Raw genomic sequence first — 20,137 nt, 5'->3', positions numbered from 1 at the left:
TGTGCCACCCAGTCAGAGGGAGAGTGCCCTTCTAGAAGTTCAAAACCTAAATAAGAGAGTCATCCAGCAGTCTGGATCTGTTTGTAAAGAAGTTGAAGTTCCGCATGGTTATGGTGCAGTCCATTCTGCAGCTGCTGTGCAAGGATGACTGGATGTGCTGTTTAGAGATCTCCAGGACCCATACTATCATATCAAAATAGACAGGTGCTCCAGGAGGTATCTGCTCTTCTGGCTGGGTGCCAGTCATTGCCCGTTCAGAGCACTGCTCTTTGGCCTCACCACCACCCCCTGGATGTTCATCAAATGCATGGCAGTGGTTGCAGCTCATCTTCATCTGCAAGGTTTCCAGGTGTTTCTTTACCTAGACGATTGGCTGCTGACTGCACCCACAAGACATCTACTACTACAGGCTATCCAGTTCATGTTATATCTGTTTCACCACCTGGGGATCACAGTAAATATGATGAAATCCAAGATGACTCTGGTACAGGATATAGAGTTCATAGGGAGGCAGCTAAACACAATAAGTGAAGAAGCAGCCCTTCCCACTCAAGGAATCGTATCCCTGAGAAAGCAGGTTCACCTCTTATTAGACACTCCGAATCCACCAGCTTGACTGGTCCTCATGGTCCTGGGATCCATGTCAGCTACCATTCTTTTGGTACCCCTGACCAGGTTCTTCATACGAGGTATCCAGTGGACCCTAGCGGTGCAGTGGTCTAGTCGGTGCCATCCTTTGTCAGCTCCAGTTAGACTCTCTCTGATTTGCAGGCGCCATGTCTGGTGGCAGATATTAATGGACAATCTCCATCTCAGAGGGACAATCATTCTTCTCACTCCTTCAGACATGGTGGGCATTTCCAGGAAAGGATGGTTCAATGCACTTGGTTCACTTTAGAGACCAAATTGCACATAAATGTTCTGGAGATGAGGGTGGTCCTCCTCACGTTGCAAGGGCTGCCATCCTCTGGGAACAATTGCAGTTATGACAGACAATATGTAGGTGGTTTGATACATCGACGTGCAGGGAGGCCATGAGGATTTGGGGAATGGGTGATTTCTTCAAACCACTTTCTCATTGCAATGCGCATCTTGGGGGAATCCAGCATTCTTGCGGACAGACTCATGAGTGGTCCCTGAACCATTCAATAATGGAACAGATATTCAGCTGTTGGGGCCAGCCTTGCTGTGACCTCTTTGCCTCTCCCCTAATTAGCAAGTGCAGCAGGTACCTCGTTGTGATCCCTCCTTTGGGGGACTCACCCAGGGATGCTGTAGTCCATGATTGGCCCTCGGGTCTCCGCTATGCTTAGCTCTCCCCGAATACCCAAAGATTTTCAGAAAGCCTACAGGTTGAAGACCAGTCTGATCCTCATTGCCCCTTATTGGCCTCTCCAGGTATGGTTCCCCTTCCTGCAGTCTCATTGCATGCATCCTCCATGGGTACTGGATCCCAAGCAGGATCTGATATCTCGCCCATCAGAATGCTAGATCCCTAATCTGTGATCCCTCAAACTAACCACTTGGTTTCTCTACTTCCAGTGATCTTACAAAAGTCCAGGCAAGCTTCTCTGGTCTGCAAAATCATTCTTGCTTCTCAAAAGTCTTCCACCAAGAAAGTATATTGTAGCAAATGGAAGACATTTTCTATTTGGGCCTCAGAGAAATATTGATCCATTTTCTGCTTCATTCCCAGACATTTTGATGTTTCTTGCTTCACTATTCCAGCTCAGAGCTAGCTTTTCCACCATCAAGTTGCAGTTTGCTGCTATCTCCAACTTCCATGTGGGGAAGGACGCTAGTTTTCCATTTCTCTTTCCACGTCTGTCATGTCGGGCGTTTATGAAGGGTATTTTTCACCTTGTGCCACCAATTAAGGATCCTGCTCCCCTTGGGATCTCACTTTAGTGCTTCAAAGCTGACCCAGATACCTTTCAAACCTGCTGGCTCATGTGACTTAAAATTTTTGTCATGGAAGACTGCCTTTCTGGTGGCCATTACTTTGACCAGAAAGGTATCTGAATTGCAGCCCCTATCTTCTTGACCTCTATATAAGAGATAGTCTCGCTCAGAACTAACCCCTCTTTCATCCTAAAAGTAGCTTCTGAGTCAAATATTAATCAGACTATTCACCTATCCATATTTTTTCCTAATTACACCAATAAGGGAGAGTATATGTTACATACTTTGGATGTGCGTAGACAGTTGTGTTTTTACCTACACAGAACTAGAGATCACTGTAAGTCAGACCAACTGTTCATTGTTTTCTTCAAACAGGTTAGTTCAGGCAGTTTCTAAAGTTACCTTAGCTAAATGGATTGTGAATTGTATTGCTACAGCTTATGCCCAACAAGGAAAATGAGAGCCCATTCTACCAGATCCATGTCTACTCCATCCGCTTTTTCTGCAAGAACTCCAATTGATGAAATTTGGGCTGCAGCAACTTAGTCCACAGCTCACACTTCTATCACATTTGGGCTTAGGGCTCTTAACTATTCATGTACTCTTTGACATTATTTCCTGATGGATTCTGCGCTCAAGGAGGAAGTATTTAAGAATTGTTTGAAACTTTAAGGATGACTGTTCATGTGGCTCACTGTAGCATTGTTTATACTGGTACTGTGGCTTGAGCAACAGGCATAGGTATATGTGCACAGGACAGCTCAGCTGGGTCTGACCTCTTTGAGGCAGAAACTCAAATTTCATTCCGGAGGCTGTGTTTAAAAGGATTTTTTTTCTGGTCTCTGCATCACAATGAGGTGGATAAGCTCTTGAAGAGGAATCTGACCCTGTTTACTGTAGAATACCTTTGTGAACATCTTATGTCCCTTTTTCTTCATCCTACATGACAAGCCAGAGCCAAAAGCAAAGGAAGCCCCCTTACAGGCCATGGAAGACATTTTAATCATCATGTGGCTTGTCGACTATTGTACCAACCATTGTATGCAAGAGAGTGACTCCACCAGCCCAAACCACAGTAGTTGTAACTACACTTCAAGTCTGCTTATAAGGTAGATTGGTTCTTGTTGATTTTGTTTCATCTTTAAGATGCATATCAGAAGATCAGTGGTTTCTGAGTTTGGTCATGTTTTTGAGCAGCTAGTTTGCCTCCCAACCCCCAGAAAGCATTCTGATGAGATTTTAGGATGTGTCTGCAGAGGTCTTTGGAAAGGCCTCACTCTTACTGCTGACAGGAGCCATAGTTGCCACTAATTTGGGACAGCTTTAATGGCTGTCCATCAGCTTCAGGTTTGTCCAAAGGGAATTGATAGTGTTTGTCCTAACCTGGAACCCACTGACTTCAACCAGGCCAACTATTACATTTTATTCCAAGTGGTGATTTGCCGAGGGTCATGCCCCTGCTATCACATGGCACCTGGATGGTGTCAGTTGATATGATGAATTGCTTCTTACACACAGTTTTCAATGTTACACAGGGTAAATTTCCCTTTTGGTGTGAATGAGATGGTTTTTCAATGTGAAGTGCTGATGTCCTGCCTTTCTTCATTGCCTAATGTGTTTGGCAGGTTGTTGGCCATAGTGGCTCAAGTCTTGCAGTAGCTAGATTTTTTCATGTGTTCTACTGATTGGATGACTTAAATCCTTCCACTGTGCAGAACTTGGTCTGTCAAGGAGGAGAGGTTATTTGTCATGGTTGGTATCCAGTACATCTTTATGTCTCAAGCAGCTATGTGATTTGGACCATAGTTTTGTCATGGTTAAATGTCAGCTGTTTTTGCCCGTTGTAATCTTTTGGAAAACAGGATAAGCAGGATTTCAACTATGCACCAGCCGATTATATATTTCCATAGATGACTTCTGCATCTTAGCCCACTTTTTGAAGAACATCTTCCATTATTGTTGTGATCTGAACTTTATAATTAACAGACAGTACCTCTCCACAATATGAGCCATCTGGTTTAGAGACATTGAAGCTAATGTCTTGGAATATGCTTTTTCTGGTTACTATCATGAAATCTTACAGGATCTCATAGGGTAAGTAAACGTATGCAGTTTTTTCTTAAGGGTGGGGGTGTGCTATAAAGCTAGCTCTTAGTTCCTCCCAAAAGCGTCTTGATAGTAACGTTGGAGGAATGGGATTGGGGAGGTAATACAGGGAAGTGGACACTGACCACTCATAAGGAAAAGTACTTTATCTTGTTTATTGATCAGCTTGACAGCTAGACTACTACTTTTTTGGTCAGCATTCACTGTACTGTGTCTCAAGTGTTTCAGTGATGACAACAGATGCTTTGCTTTTCAGCATTAGAGCTTAATAGTGAAACTGAATCTCTGGTACTTAGTAATGCATCTGAATTGTTAAATTTAGAAAAAATGCTTTCATCTGAAATACATCTTTAATTTGAAATACTGTTTTTATTTATTTTTTAATTTATCCTTTATTGACTGACTTGATCCTACTAGGCCAGTAACCTCTTTTCAGGGGCGGCCCAAAGTGCTTTTTTACTACTAGGGGAATTTGGCCAGGGCATCAAAGAACTTGCCCTACTCTTTTCAGTAACTGCTGTGGGATCTTTTGCAACTACCTGAACTACCAGCTTAAGCAGATGGGACTTTGGTTTAATGTGTTATCTGAAGGAATGGATGAAAACACTTGTAACATTTAAGATTGTTCTTTCAGAGCTCCAGGCAATGTCTCCTGGCGTCATCCTGGTCAGTTTTTTACTGTACTTTAGACTTGTTTCTGTGAGTCATGCTTAGCCTACAGCACAGAATTATTTCACAGTCAAGTGAATGAGAGCTCAACTCATGTTGTCAGTGTTACATCTGGGAGCAGTAGAATCAGTTCCTGCTCAGCAGGTAGGCCAGGGTTTCTATTCCAGACTTTTCCTAGTTCCAAAAAAGGAAGGCACCTGATGTTCTATCCTAGATCTATCCATCCTGAACTCTTTCTTGATAATTCCAAAGTTCAAAATGCTCACACTGCATCAGTTGCTACCAGTGTTAGAAAAGGATTCCTGGCTGGTAACGTTGGATCTCAAACAAGCTTATCTGCACATTCCCAATCAAGGAAAGTTACAGGCAATACCTTCATTTCAGGGTGGGCAAGCAACATTATCAATTCTCTGCACTGCACTTTGGCTTATCTACTGCTCCCAGAGTTTTCACAAAGTGCCTGGCTCCAGTCATTGCTTTTTGCGGGCAGTAGAAAATTCAGATTTATGCATACTTGGACGACTGTCTAATTCAAGCAAATTCTCAGTAACAGTTGTTAAAGGATCTAGAATTTGTAAAGACTCTTCTCTCTTCCCTGAGTTACACTCTCAACGTGGAAAAATCAAAAATGGTGCCATCCAAAGAGATAACATTCCTGGGAGCGAGTCCAAACACAGCTGCCCAGATGATATATCTCACCCAGGAGAAGCAGACGACTCTTTCAGTTTACTTCAAGGACTTGGCAAGCCTGTCCCAGCTCCCTGCAAGGAAATACCTGCAAGCTCTAGGATTCGTGACCTCTTGCATTCTCATGATTCTATATGCAAGACTGCATATGAGGAAATTGCAATGGTACCTCAAGAACATTTGGTGTCAACACACACAGGACCTGGATGTGATGATTCCTCTGCTTCCATGTCTACAGACAGAGTTTCTGTGGTGGGCAACAGCCTGTCTACAGAACAAAGGCATGCCTTTTTGCCCATCCCTGGCCACTTAAGTTCTTACCACAGACGCATCGGACTACGCCTGGGGAGCTCACCTGGATGGCAGATGCATACAGGGAAGTTGGAATGCCAAGCAGATGCACCTGCACATAAATTTAAAGGAGTTGATGACAGTCCAGCAGGTCTTAGTAACTTTCAAGCATCATCTTTCTCGTGGGACCCTGCTTGTCAGGACAGACAACACAACAGTCATGTGTAACATCAACAAGCAGGGAGGGACTCATTCTTACCTCCTGTGCAGACAGAGCATGACTCTTTGGTCCATAGCAGCATCTCTGGGCCTGCATCTCCTGGCTCAGTTTCTTCCAGGAAGGCTCAGTGTTTTGGCAGACGAGTTGAGCAGACAGACCCTGGATCCTCACGAGTGGCAGCTGAACAGAGCATTTTTTTACAGCATCATTCAATGTTGGGACACTCCTCAAGTGGATCTTTTCACCTCTCCAGACAGCCATCTTCTACCTCTTTTTTGCACCAGACAGCATCACAGCAGAGCCTGGAAAGTCGATGCTCTGTCTTTCCCTTGGACCCTGCTGTCATTTTATGCCTTCCCTCCTCTTCTTCTTCTTCCCAGAGTATTATTGAAGATCAGGGACGAACGACCAAGGACTATCCTCATAGCTCCGGACTGGCCCAGGCAGCATTGGTATCCACTGCTTCGCAGTCTCTCCCAATTTCCTCCTTGGCATCTTCCTCTGAAGCCAGATCTTTTGGTTCAGGAAGGGGGAAACATTCTACATCCTCATCTTCAGTCTTTACATTTGGCAGCATGGCTCATTGTATGAATCAGTCCATTTCTTCTTCCCTTTCCCAGCAGGTGGTTGACGTGCTGAGGGAGGCCAGGAGGCCTAACACTAGGAAGTCTTATGCAGGCAAGTGGGAAAGATTCTCTTTTTGGATGCAAGCTAGAGGGGAATCTTCTTCTTAGCCTACCCTTCCTCTGATCCTGGAATACCTGGCTGATTTGCTTCAGGGTGGTCTTTCTTTTTCCTCTATCAAGATACATGCTGTAGCCATTTCTGCTCATTGTTCTTTTGAACAACCCATTTTCTCTCATCCTCTGATGAAAATGTTTCTCAGAGGTGCTTGCAACTTAAAACCTCCCAGAAGGGTGCCTTCTGCAGCCTGGGATCTTAATTTGGTCTTGGAGAAACTCACTCTTCCTTCTTTTGAGCCAACTGCCTCTGCAGATTTAAAGTTTCTCTCGTGGAAGACTGCCTTCCTCTTGGCTATAACTTCAGCAAGGAGGGTTTTGGAGCTGCTTGCTTTAATGGCTGTGGAGCCTTTTCTTATTTTCCATGCAGATAGGGTCTGTCTGAGAACCAACCCCTCCTTTATGCCTAAGGTGGTTTCTAGCCTGACTCTTAATCAGTCCATACACCTTCCTACCTAATCCTCGAAATACAGGTGAAAGTCCTACATTCTCTTGATGTGCATAGACAGCTCAGGTTTTACCTGGACAGGACTAAAGACCTTTGGAAATCAGCACAGTTATTGACCAGCTTAGCCCCTGGAGCCCAGGGCAAGGCTATTTCTAAGCAAACCATTTCTAAATGGATTGCTCTTTATATTACTTTTTTGTTATTCCTTTCATGGCAGGGTTCCTCCTCGAGGGGTTAGGACCCACTCAACTAGAGCAGCTTCCACTTTTGCAGCCTTTTTAAGGGGAGTCCCTACTAAAGACATTTTGCAGGCTGCCACGTGGTCTTCTGTTCACACTTTCACAAGGCATTATAATTTGCCTTTGTTTTCAAGAGCCAGAGCAGGGTTTGCCACTGCTGTCCTGCAGGGCATTGTCTCCAATCTTTGATTCTGTTGGTTCCTCTTCCTTTTTCTCTGGGCTTTGGTAATCAGCCCATTGGTTAGGACTGCAACAGTGAAACACAATGAACATAGTACAGTTGTGTACACTTACCATAAATGTAGATGTTCGAGTGTATTCACTGTTGCAGTCCTGCTTTCCCTCCTTCCCCCCTTTTCTCTTTTCTTAAGGTACAGGCTAAATTTGGTTTAAGTCTTGTTTTCTGGAGGCTTCTGATTGTTATGGCAAGAAAGACTGAGGAAGTGACGTCGGCTGCCTCCTTTTGTATTAGATGCCCTGACGTCCTTTACAACCGACTGCAGCCAACGTCATTATTACTTAACTTTGGTATTCTGGATGATCGAGGGCTACCCGGAGCTGGATAACCCATTGGTTAGGACTGCAACAGTGAATACACTCGAACATGTACATTTATGGTAAGTGTTCACAAATGTACTTTATGGAAGCATTAGACAATGCTTTTCTGATTGTAACCCCTGACTTCCAACCTGTAACCCTTAAAAAGCCAGATAGATTTTGTAGAGTTCTTGACTCTCAAGTATCTTTACAAAATCTCATGGCTGATCAGCTAGAAATTTTCTCATCTCTAATCCTATTCTCAGTGACAATGACAGTAGTGTGTTAGATAAGGTAAGAAGGGATGTCCTTCAAGAATGCAACTGCAGTCCTGACATATGGGTTGTCCTGCCTCAGGCAGCCCCTCGGTCGGCCGGATTCCAAAGTCTGGGTCCGGCATCGGCTGTTGTCGCTTCTTCCCCGACGTCAGAGCGGCTGGGGTATAAAATCATCAGCCGACGCCATCTTCTTCAGTCTTTCTTGCCGCGCAGTGCCCGAAGCAGAAGCAGTTCGCAAGTGCCGGTCGGCCAGCTCCTGTGTTTTCAGTTACCGAAGTCATCAAAAAGCTAAGTACCCCGTTGGGGAACCTTTTCTTGCCTCAGCCGATGTCAGATATATCTGCAAAAGTTAATAATTGTTTGTCTTGTGGTAAACAAATACCTCATAAGGACTTCCATTCTTACTGCCTTCCCTGCCTGGGCCCAGACCACAACGTCTCGGCCTGTGCTTGCTTCAATAAGCGCACACTTAGGTGCCGGGCAGAATTTCCTGAAGACTTTTTTGGGGAAAATTACTCCTATATCATGCCGTCGGAACGTCCGACTGCACACGTTTCCAAAAAACGGAAGGACCGGGACCGACCTTCGCGGCCCACGACTTCCACCGACACCACGCCTAAGCCTACCGCGAGTGTATCGGTCTCTTTGGAGGCGGTAATTCAACCGCTCCAGGTCGACGACACCGTTTTACCGCACACTACGGTCCCGGAGGCTTCCTCAGTGCCGGTTGTTGTTTTCCCTCCTGAAACCGAAGCCCAAGATTTGCCTGACACCATACCGGTGGACAAAGTTACTCCAGCACGTGGGACAGCTAGGCCTCCTGTGCCTATGTCCATCAAGGCCTACACACGTGCTAGGGCTGCCAGCCAGGCTAAGTCTCATCCTCCCACTTCGGATAAACAGATCATGACTTTAGCTGCAGATCTAATTTCTTTAATCATCCAGACAGAGGTTCTCAGCCGCCTTCAGACAAAAGGCCTAGGGTTGAGCAGACAGACACCCTTTCCTCAGATGAAGCCTCTGGTGAATCAGGCCTTTCAGATTCCCAGGAAGAACCCTTCCCGGCCTACGAGGATTCTGATACAGATGAATCCATTCCCTCTTCCTCTCCTCCTGAGGATATTTCTTTCGGGGAAATTCTCCACTCCATGAGAGAGCATTTTCAGTGGCAGGGCCAGGATTTCTCCGACTCCAGGAAAAGGCTTCGGACCTTCCTTAAGTTACCCCAGCACAGACCTTTAGCTATTCCCCCTGTTAGATGTATTGGATGATGTGTACTCAGACTCCAGTACTTCTCCTGATTCTCTCCCTCCTGCTCCTGTCAAGCCAGACATATATTACAGGGTTCCTGAAGCTCATAAGCATCTCTTTAAGGCCAACTCTGTTGATCTAGAAACTATTTCTCAGGGGCCCAAAGGAGTGGCCACTTCCACGACCAAGAATCCTTTGCCCGCAGACAGGAAATCTAGGTCCCTGGAGAGGTGGGGGTAAAAAAGTTTATACCTCTACCACCCTTGCCATGAGGGCTCTTAACTGTCTTTTTCATATGTTTCAGTATCAAGATTTTCTGATGGATGATTTGCAGAAAAAGTTAGCCTCTCCTGAGCCTTTAGATAGAAAGGCTTTGCAGGATTTGGTTCATAATACTCAGCAGGTTAGCAATCATTTTCTTCAGTGTGGTTATGATGCATTGGAAGCTTCATGTAGGGCAGCTATGACAGGGGCCGTCATACGTAGGCATGCTTGGTTGAAAGAACAGTCATTGCCAGATCATGTTAAAGTAAAGCTTCTAGATGCACCTCTGGAAAAAGACAAGCTATTTGGTGCTAATGCACAGGGTGTGTTGAAATCAATTGAGGAAAAGGCTAAATCAGTACAAACAGTCAAAGATTTCCTCCAGGTTCAGCCACCAAGGTTCAGCAGGAATTGGCCTTCGAAGAATTGGTCCTTTCCAGACACTAACAAGTTTCAAAGGGGAAAAAGCAGGCGTGCTCGAGGTAGAGGGCAATACCGAGGCTCCTACAGGGGCCGCCAATGGCAACCAACTAATCAGAGAAGTGGCACAGGGACTCCCACTGCTCCACAGGGACAATCACTATGACTTGACTTTGACACCGCCGACCAAGACTCAAAGAGAAGCTCCTTTAGGCGGAAAGTTATCCTTATTTTCAAAAAATTGGCACGTTTTTACAAAGGACGGATGGATTTTGAGCATAATAGACAAAGGTTACAGGTTCCACTTCCATACCTTACCAACAAGACAAGGCATGCCAAACCTGCCACACAATCAAAGGGCAGAGGCACTCATACAAGTTTCAAAGCTGCTACAAATCAAAGCAATAGAAAAGGTTCCTCCTCAGGAACAAGGCCAGGGATTCTACTCAAGACTCTTCCTTGCTCCAAGAAAAGAAAAGCAATGGAGACCTATACTGGACTTGTCCGCTCTAAACACCTTTCTCATTGTGCCAAAATTCAAAATGCTGACGTTACAGCAACTTCTTCCCATGCTGGGCAAGGGGTCTTGGCTGGTTACTCTGGACCTCAAGGAGGCATACCTGCATGTCCCAGTCAGACACAGTTGCAGAAGATACCTCAGATTTCTTGCAGGGTCAGAGCATTATCAATTCTCAGCATTGCCGTTTGGCTTATCTACTGTGCCCAGTGTATTCACGAAATGCCTGGCATCAGTAATTGCACATTGCAGACTCCAGGGGATACAAATTTACCCTTACCTGGACGACTGCCTTATACAAGCGGATAGCAAACAAGCCTTGATAAGAATCTTGCACTATGTCATACACTTACTACAGGCTTTGGGATACACAGTCAACATTCAAAAATCAAGACTACTGCCATCCCAACAAATAATTTTTCTAGGAGCCAAACTGGACATAAACTCACAAATGGCTTTCCTCACGGAAGAAAAACAAGAACAATTACCAGATTACTTCAAAAGCCTAGCAAAGCTCACCCAGATGACTGCAAGGAAAATCCTGCAGGTCCTGGGTTTCATGGCATCTTGCATTTTTCTGATTCCACTGGCAAGACTACACATGAGAAAACTACAATGGTACCTAAAAAGTTTATGGTCTCAACACAGCCACAACTTAGAAGAAATTATACCACTCATTCCATGTCTTCAAAAGGAATTTTTGTGGTGGGCACAAGCAAGTCAATTAAACAAAGGCATGTCTTTCAACAAACCTCAAGCAAGTCAAACCATTACAACAGACGCCTCAGATCATGGATGGGGGGGGCGCACATGGAAGGCAGATGCATGCAAGGGCAATGGGCTCCCCGGGATATGCATCTGCACATAAATCAAAAAGAGATGTTGGCAGTGATTCATGCAATCGAGGCCTTCGGAAAATTTCTTCAGCAAGGTCATCTGCTAATAAAGACAGACAACACCACTGTCATGTGGTACATAAACAAACAGGGAGGCACTCATTCTTACCCCCTCTGCAGACTAACAATGACTCTTTGGGAAAAGGCCCTGAAACTGAACCTACAGTTGCAATCCCAGTTTGTTCCAGGCAAGGACAATGTTCTGGCGGACAGTCTAAGCAGAAACATTTTGGACCCGCACGAATGGATGCTGCATCCAGACATTTTTTCGCAAATAACTCATGCGTGGGGAAGGCCGGACATAGATCTCTTTGCCTCTCACCTCAATCATCATCTGAAGAAGTTCTGTTCGAGGACACACCATCCTCAAGCCTGGAGAATGGATGCTCTCTCCTTCAGCTGGAATTCTCTGACAATCTACGCATTCCCACCTCTACCATTAATGACCAAGGTGTTACTGAAGATCAAAGCAGAGCAACCGAAAGGTATTTTGATAGCTCCAGACTGGCCAAGGCAGCACTGGTATCCATTACTATGGAGCATATCTCGCACCAAGCCGTGGCCCCTGCCTCAATGGCCTCTGCTTCTAACTCAGCACAATTACAGGACTGTTCATCCCAACCTGCAAACATTGCAGCTGATAGCTTGGAGGGTTCCATGACTTCTACCCATATCTCTCTCTCCAAAAAAGTTCAAGAGATCCTACTGGAAGCACGCAGACCTTCCACCAGAAAAACATATTCAGCCAAATGGAAGAGATTCATCACCTGGAATGCCAACAAGGGTCAGGATGTATCAGTAATAAACATGCCACAGATACTAGAATACTTGGCAGAAATGCTTCATAGTGGCCTTTCATATTCTTCCATAAAAATACACGCTTCAGCAATCTCAGCAAAATACAACTGTGATCCACCTGTGTTTTCACATCCTTTGCTAAGACAGTTTCTAAGAGGGATAAAGAATATCAAACCTCCCAGGAAACAACCAGTGCCTGCATGGGACCTCCACTTCGTCTTGGAAAAATTTCAAATCCAGAACTATCCATTGTCGGGCCCTTATTGTAGCCAGATATTTTCACTTACAGTCCTCGAACTCCGATATGGCTTCGTTAAGCCATCTGACAGTAGATCTTCAGAAAAAAATGTAAAGATAAAGTCAGAGACAGACCGCACAGGTCCAAAGCTACCGATGACGCTCCAGTTAAGCTAGTCGTCAGTTCTCCGGTCCTCAGTGAGGCGCTTTCTCAGTCCCTGATGCCCATTTCTGTTGATTCGCAGGCCGCTACAGAGACCCTTTTGGAGTCTGGTATGCCGCAAACCTCTTCTTTGACTAAGGATCCTGCGGTCATCTCTACTTTGGATGGGTCCGGAGCCGCAGAGCAGGCACCGGCTTCCGAGAATGTCCTTCGCACTACCGATTCTCGACACAAACCGATGCCTTCTGTCGTGACTACTGTTCTTTTGAAAATGACCGAGTTTCTTAGGCCCAGGATATGAACCACACCCAAGAAACCGATGACCCAATCACAGGCACTGGCTTCCTTGCCTCAGTCTCAAATGCTTAAAATTCCACCAGATCCTGGCTCCTACTTGGGGTATCCTGACAGGTTCGGGCAAGAAAAACTTTATACTACTGATGACCTAACATCAGTCCTGAAGTGACAGCAACCGATGTGGAAATACTATGTCTCTGGTATTCGGGCAGGCCGAAGTCTACCCTGGCAGGGATAACTCTAATGTAATGACTCCAACAGTGAATACACTCAAACATCTACATTTATGGTAAGTGTACACAACTGTACTTTGAGGAGACCTGTTTGGCTAAGGCAAATAACCCTTTCCAGAAGATTTTAGGCCTGGCTACTAAATACTCCCTTAGATAACGACTTGTTATTTGGAGAAACTTTTGCAGAAGTCATCAAAAAGCTAGATGAATGAGGGAAACTTATTGAAGAGGTGAAAGAATTCTTTAGTTCCTAAGTTTCAAATGAAGTATCCAACTAATCTAAGACCTTTATTTCATAAATCACCTAAATCCAGAGAACAAAAATCCAAAAACGTTCAGTTTAAAAAAAATGACATAGTGAACCAAGATGAAGTCCAGTGAATTGCAAGGATTGAGTTCTCAAATAAGCATTTCCTGACTAACCTTGGAAGTCTTCCCTCCTCTCCCCTACCCCATTTTACCTTAGAAAATTGCAGGGGAGCTTCTTTTTTTCCTTTTTAGTATGGGAGACTATCGCATCAGAGTATTTGCTACACATCAAAGTAAATGTTAATGGGCATCATTACACCCTTGGTAATACACCTGCTCTCAAGAACCAACACCACTTGATTCCTATAATCATTTCTGATTTACTTCTTCAGGTGGGTGTTGAAACAGTTTCTGTAAATCAGTGGGGAAAATGCTTTTATTCAAGACTTTTTGTAGTACCCAGAAAAGAACACCTGGAGACCCATTCTAGATCTCTCCAGAGTAAACATACATGCATGTTCCGAAATTCAGAATGTTAACATTTCAGACCCAATTTCCTCCTCTTTACTCTCCAAGCTCATTTGGTCACTGTAGATTTAAGGAATGCTAATCATCACATTCCTAATTGCAAGAATCACAGATATGTTTTAAAGATTTTGTGCTTTCTGGATGATTGTCTGACTTCAGCTCCATTCAGTAAGGAAATGTTAATAGTCTTAAGATTTACTAAAAATTATCTTCATTTTCTCTGATTTCACACTGAGCCTAAAAGTCATTCCAGTCACTCACTCCAAGAGTGGCATTCCTGGGATGTCTCCTAGGCACTTCTTTAATGTGACTCCATTTCTTCCACCAAGCAAGGTGCAGGAAGGATTATCATTTATACTATTTGAACCTGTCAAAATAGCAATTGACTTCAGCAAGTGACTTTCTCAGAACACTAAGTTTCACAGTCGCATTTATTCTGATGATCCCTTTTACTAATCCCTACATGAGGAAGACTCATTTTTCGGAAACGAAAACTCAAGTAGCGGCCAACCGGCACTTGTGCATACGGTCTGAATCCAGAGGACAAGTGTCAGCAAAGCTGGAAAGAAAAAAACTATCCAAATTACTGAAATATTAAAATAGTCAACGGATGTAAACACAAGTACTGCACCTGTGAGTACAAGATTTTTTGCAGGAGCTTGTGCCTCATTCCAGCAGAAATACTCAATCTCTGTGATAACACTGGCTTCAGTAAAAGGTGCACCTATGTATTTGTGGAAAACTGACTTTTGCTTGTTTGCAACCATTTCTGAAGTTGACCATGTATTAAGAATAAATAAGTATATTGATTGTGTGTGTGTGGCGAAGATAGTGCAAGTTGCCTTGAAGACTTTTCTTCTGACTGAATTTTCTGCAGTTTTGCATCTTCTCTCAAAGCTTCCCTGTTCATCATGTAACAATCCTCAGCCACCCAGTAGTTTACACGTGTCTCTGCCCACACATATCTCTGTTTACATCACCAAAAAAAACTGTAGACCTGCCTACCTAAGCTCCCGTAGTCCCGCATAGCAAAGGGCATAGCAAAATAAATTTAAAATGGGTGGCGAAAGCCAAACACATTCTGGCTAGGCTTATAAATGCCGTAGGGCAGATAGCCTAGTATGAACCTATGAACCTATAGTCACAAGGTTTCTGTTATTGGTAATTCCATATTTAGGCAGACTGACACTGTCCTCACCAGACTGAACAAGGAGAGGGACACAGTAAGATGCTTCTTTGGTGCTAGGATTAGTGCTGTTACATGGACCTTCAGGACCTGACCTTGTGGTTGCTTATGTGGGTGTGAATGACTTTAGACACTGGACCCAGGAGGAAATGCACAAAGGCAGTACCCTGCCTTCACCAAACATTTTATTTAAGTTTGTTTGCAAGGGTAGTACACTGATCACTGTAGACCATTTGCAGGCACAGCCCTGGTGAAGCGATTCACAAAACAAGTAAATGCAACAAATTCACAAACACAAAGGATGTATGTCCAGTGGAAAAGCACCTGCAGTCAAATTTTTGATGAAGGTGTCTTCTGAGTTGAGCTTCGAAGGTAGAGGAAGAGGAGACAACTTTAAGAGGAAGAGATAGCCAGAGTCAGGGTGCAAGAATAGAGAAGGAATGGTTGGTGCAGTGCACTTTAGTTTGGGGTGTCTGAAGTGAAGGAATTAATAGGGAGAGGTTGCAGGGGGTGGTTTTATTATGGAGTTTGACTGCAAGAGGTAGAGTGGCACTTGGTTGAATAGTTAGAAAACAAGAGACCTTAGGAGTAGCTCAACTTTATAGGAGAGTGGTAGCCATTTGGCCTTGGAGAGGGTGATGCACTGGTGTTCCTGAAGGGAGGCATTGGAAATAAATCAACAGATGATGTTTTCACTGGACTTAGAGTGGATGAGTTGGTTGTAGATTAGTTTTCCTAAGTGTAGGGAGGGTGAAGATAGAGCAGAAGTGGGAGGTATTTACTGGCTGTGGCTGTTTGGGAACGGTCTGACTTTAAAAAAAAAACAAAAAAAAAAACATAAAATGATAGACTTCAACGTGTGGGTAGTTAGCCAGTGTCATTGCAAAGGGACCCAGCATGTGTCTGCCTGGGATTAGTATTGTTAAAAAAAAATCCATTTTGATGCAAAACCTGCTATTCTGTCAACTTTCTAAATGAATTGGGGAGAAATAAAAATGTCCATGATTTTGGCCCCTGCTCCTCTCCCCATTACTTTTGTCATCATCTTAGCACACTAATTTCAACATTTTTTCAGCAATATTGTCATTTAATAATATGGATGTGTTATTTTTGTTTTTTGTCATATGATCTGTGATTTAGTACTGAACCTACAGTATCACACATCTTTATTTTTTGTTGTCTTTCCTTCCTCATTTTCTGCTAATGACCAGCCCTATCACAGTCAGTTGGTCCATTTGCTCCCACATGAGGTAAAAACTTACCTTTGGATGCTGTCATCAGGCCTCTGTTGTTTATTTATTTTTTTTAAATATGGCCCTAACCTCAGTTCCTCACTGACTTGTCGACCATAATATTCAGCTTGCTTAAAAACATAATTATTCTTTTCTGTTTTCTAGTTAATGAAATGATTTTGTACAATGTAGCTTATTTATAGTATGTAATGGCTTCCTCCTTAGCTTTTCCTTTTTGGTGAGTATGTCATGTAAATGTATGTGATAAGCATTGCAACTATGGTCTGTCATTTTATTTTTTACCTTTTTATTGATTTCTGTACTTCAAAGGGTTATGCTTATACTTTCATCACTGAAGAACAAGCAAGGTATGCAGGAGATATCATTAAAGCTCTGGAACTTGCAGGGACTGCAGTACCTCCTGAGCTTGAAAAACTGTGGAATGACTTCAAGGAGCAGCAAAAAGCTGTAAGTAATCTTAGAAAATGTGTGTTTGTCTTTAAGTTTGCTTTTTTTGTTATTTAATATGGAAAATTTGGATTTTGTTAAAGTTTTTAGCATTTGGCCCACTAAGCCTAGATTTCACTGTATTTCAGCTCAGATGACCCATAGCTTCCCATTTTCTTTTAATTGGGCAAAAGTAAGAACTGTGGTGAAAATGGAATTTTGTCATACTGCAAATTATTAACTTTTTTCCCATAATCTTCTATGCCAATACTAAGAAGAGGGTGGATACCTAGACTGTCTCTTGTTTCCTGCATGGGCAATCATTTTAAGAACCATTTTTGCAGAAACAATAAAAAAAATCATATCCTTGTTTAAGCATTACATTCTCCCTATTAAATTAGTTGGTTAGCATTCTTACATAATTTGTTCTGTTCAAAAATTGCTTGATAAGAGTTCAATGGCCTTTCTCTTTCTTGAGAGACAAAGTTTGAATCACAAAATCATTCGATGGTTGAAACACAGTGCCTGATGCGACTCTGAAGTCCAATTTTGACTGGCAGACTCTGTTAGTTTGTGCAGGTGTCTGCGACACCTGGCTGTGTAGGTACCAAAGCTGTCCTCTGTTGTCTACGCTATTGCTTCTCCTCCCCCAGCTCCTCTCTCTTCTCGCTCATTTGGCTACCTGTCTTGACGGCCAGTCTCCAAGTGATGCGGTCTGTGGCTATGGCTTTCCAGCCTGTTGGACTGATATCGCCTGCCTTCATGTCACGCTTGCAGACATCTTTGAAGTGTAGAACAAGCCTTCCTATGAGTTTGGAGCCAGTGCCAAGCTTGCCATGCAGAAGGTCTTTGGGGATTCGACCGTTCCACTTACAGCTGATTTGACCAAGCCAGCACAAGCACCTTTGGAAGAGCAGAGCAAACGTGCTTGATATCCTTGCCTGCTCTATGATCTTGTTTGTGTTGCAGTCCTGCCAGGTGATGCCCAGGATCATTTTAAGGCAGCATGGATGAAACATATTGAGCTTGTGTTCTTGGCAGGAGTACAGGGTCTGTACATGCTTGGTACGCCTTCATCTTAGTGTCGATGGTCAGTTTGGAGTTGTGGCAGACCCTTAGTGTTAGGCATGCCATTACTGTTACTGCCTTACCTATCTGGGTATTCAGCTCGGCATCCAGGGAGAGGCTGCTGGCGATGGTGCAGCCCAGGTAAGTGAAGTCCTTCACCATCCTGAGATTGTGATCGCTGATGAAGATGTGTGTGTGTGGGGAGGTGGTTGCTGTTGGCATCTTGTCCCATGATATTGGTCTTCTTAACTCATTCACTCCAGAGCAGTTCAGAAAAAGCTGCCTGCTTAATTCCACCATAGGAACAACAGTGCAGCCTGAGCTCATTTTAAGAAAATCCATTTGTAATACCATACAGAAAACATATGTTCATAACTCTTTAACTATAAGAGCTAGACTAAAAATGTAAACGCGAAAGTCATTCAGCAGACACTGACCTTTCCAACAGTGTATATGTTGATAGTGCACATCAAAGTCATTATTAAATATTTGGCAAGGAATGTTGATATTGTGCATATTTTTTATCTTTTTGGAAAAGCAAAGCACAATGTCTTGGTCAATGTACAATGTAGACCCACGCAATTTGTATTTAATTTGTTAGTGTGAATGTCAGCTTTAAAATGATACCTTAACCATTACTATGTGATGCGTCTTTACGGATATATTCACAGAAATATGATTAATATAATATTTCTCATAATTGATAAAGCATAATGTATCATCACCTATAACAGCCTACATAGTGTAGATGATGTGCGTTTCAGTTTCAACTTGATGCATCATTTGTGTGATCACCATGCTCCTTGGCAAAGATATGAGCATAATAATGAGAAGTATTGGAAATGTACAAGTTTCATAATCGTACAAGACTAAACAAACTTTGATATCTGTACATGTGTACAGTGCACAGACACAGATGTTCATCGTGCATACAGCTGCAGTCATAACAGATGGGTTATCCTGCCGTCAGGCTGGTCCTCGGTCGGCCGAATTCCAAAGTCTATGTCCAGCGTCAGTTGTTGTCGCTTCTTCCCTGACGTCAGTGCGGCAGGGGTATAAAAGAACCAGCCAACGCCATCTTCTTCAGTCTTTCTTGCCGCGCGGTGCCCAAAGCAGAAGCAGTTTGCAAGTGCTAGTCGGCCAGCTCCTGAGATTTACGAAAATATTTCAGCCGAAGTCTTCTTGAAAGCTAAGTACCCCGTTGGGGAAACTTTTCTTGCCTCAGACCGATGTCAGACAAAGTTAATAATTGCATTTCATGTGGGAAGCAAATACCGCACAAGGATTTCCATTCTTTCTGTATTCCTTGCTTAGGCCCAGACCACGAAGTCTCGGGCTGCCGTTTTTGTGCTAGATTCAACAAACGCACTATTAAGTGTCGGGCGGAGTTCGCCCTACACTATTTTGGTAAAACATTTAATTACATTATGTCGTCGGATACTCCAACTCCTGTTTTGAGTAAAAGACGCAAAGATAAGGACCGACATACGAGGTCCGCGACTTCTACCAACACCACGCTAAAGCCGACTACCAGTGCTCCGGTTCTCAGCGAGGTGCCTACGCAGCCCCTGAGTACCGATGACGCTTCATTACCGGTGTCTTCTGTGCCCGAGGTAGCAGGCTCCTCGGCCCCCATTCCGACTACAGATACCGAAGCCACTCTTGGCGGGGAAACTCAGAGTTTAGACAGGCCTGCCATTTCTCAAGGTGTCTTCAGGCCTTCCTCCTTTTCCATTAAGGCTTTCACAAAATCTAAAGCAGCCATGAAAACTAAAAAAACAAGGTCCACAGTCCCCCCTCTCAAGGCCCCATGCCTAAAAAACAGATGCTCAAAATGGCTGAGGATTTGATTACTCTCATCAGGGGTTCTCAACCCCCCTCGGACAAAAGGCCCAGATTGGAGGAAGACTACCCTTCCTCAGATCAAGCCTCTATTACCTCAGAACATTCTGAGGACCAGGAATATTCATATTCCCCTTTTGAAGACTCTGATGCTGAGGAGTCCATTCCCTCGGTCTCCCCCCCTGAGGACTATTCTTTTGGGGAAACCCTACATACCTTGAGGGAACACTTTCACTGGGAAGGCCAAGATTACTCAGATTCCAAGAAAAGGCTCAGGGATTTTCTCTTGTTTCCCCAGCACAGGCCTCTGGCTATCCCTCCTGTCTTGGATATATTAGAAGATGTGTACACAGAAGCCAGCCTCAACCCAGATTCTTTACCTCCAGCTCCTG

General features: G+C 43.9%; 1 protein-coding gene across 1 annotated transcript in view; it reads left to right on the top strand.

Annotated features, from left to right (window-relative positions):
- The window catches only part of DDX46 (DEAD-box helicase 46), a gene marked incomplete in the record, with an annotated part of 2,009,097 nt that overhangs the window by 1,356,822 nt on the left and 632,138 nt on the right, over window positions 1–20,137 (top strand). The window contains 1 exon segment of the mRNA XM_044069232.1: window positions 16,719–16,856. Coding sequence (XP_043925167.1) covers window positions 16,719–16,856 — 138 coding nt within the window.

The sequence above is a fragment of the Protopterus annectens genome, chromosome 4.part0, assembly GCF_019279795.1.
Source record: "Protopterus annectens isolate FY-2018-M chromosome 4.part0, PAN1.0, whole genome shotgun sequence".
NCBI classification, from domain to species: Eukaryota; Metazoa; Chordata; order Ceratodontiformes; family Protopteridae; genus Protopterus; species Protopterus annectens.
This window is presented reverse-complemented; position numbering and strand designations above follow the sequence as displayed.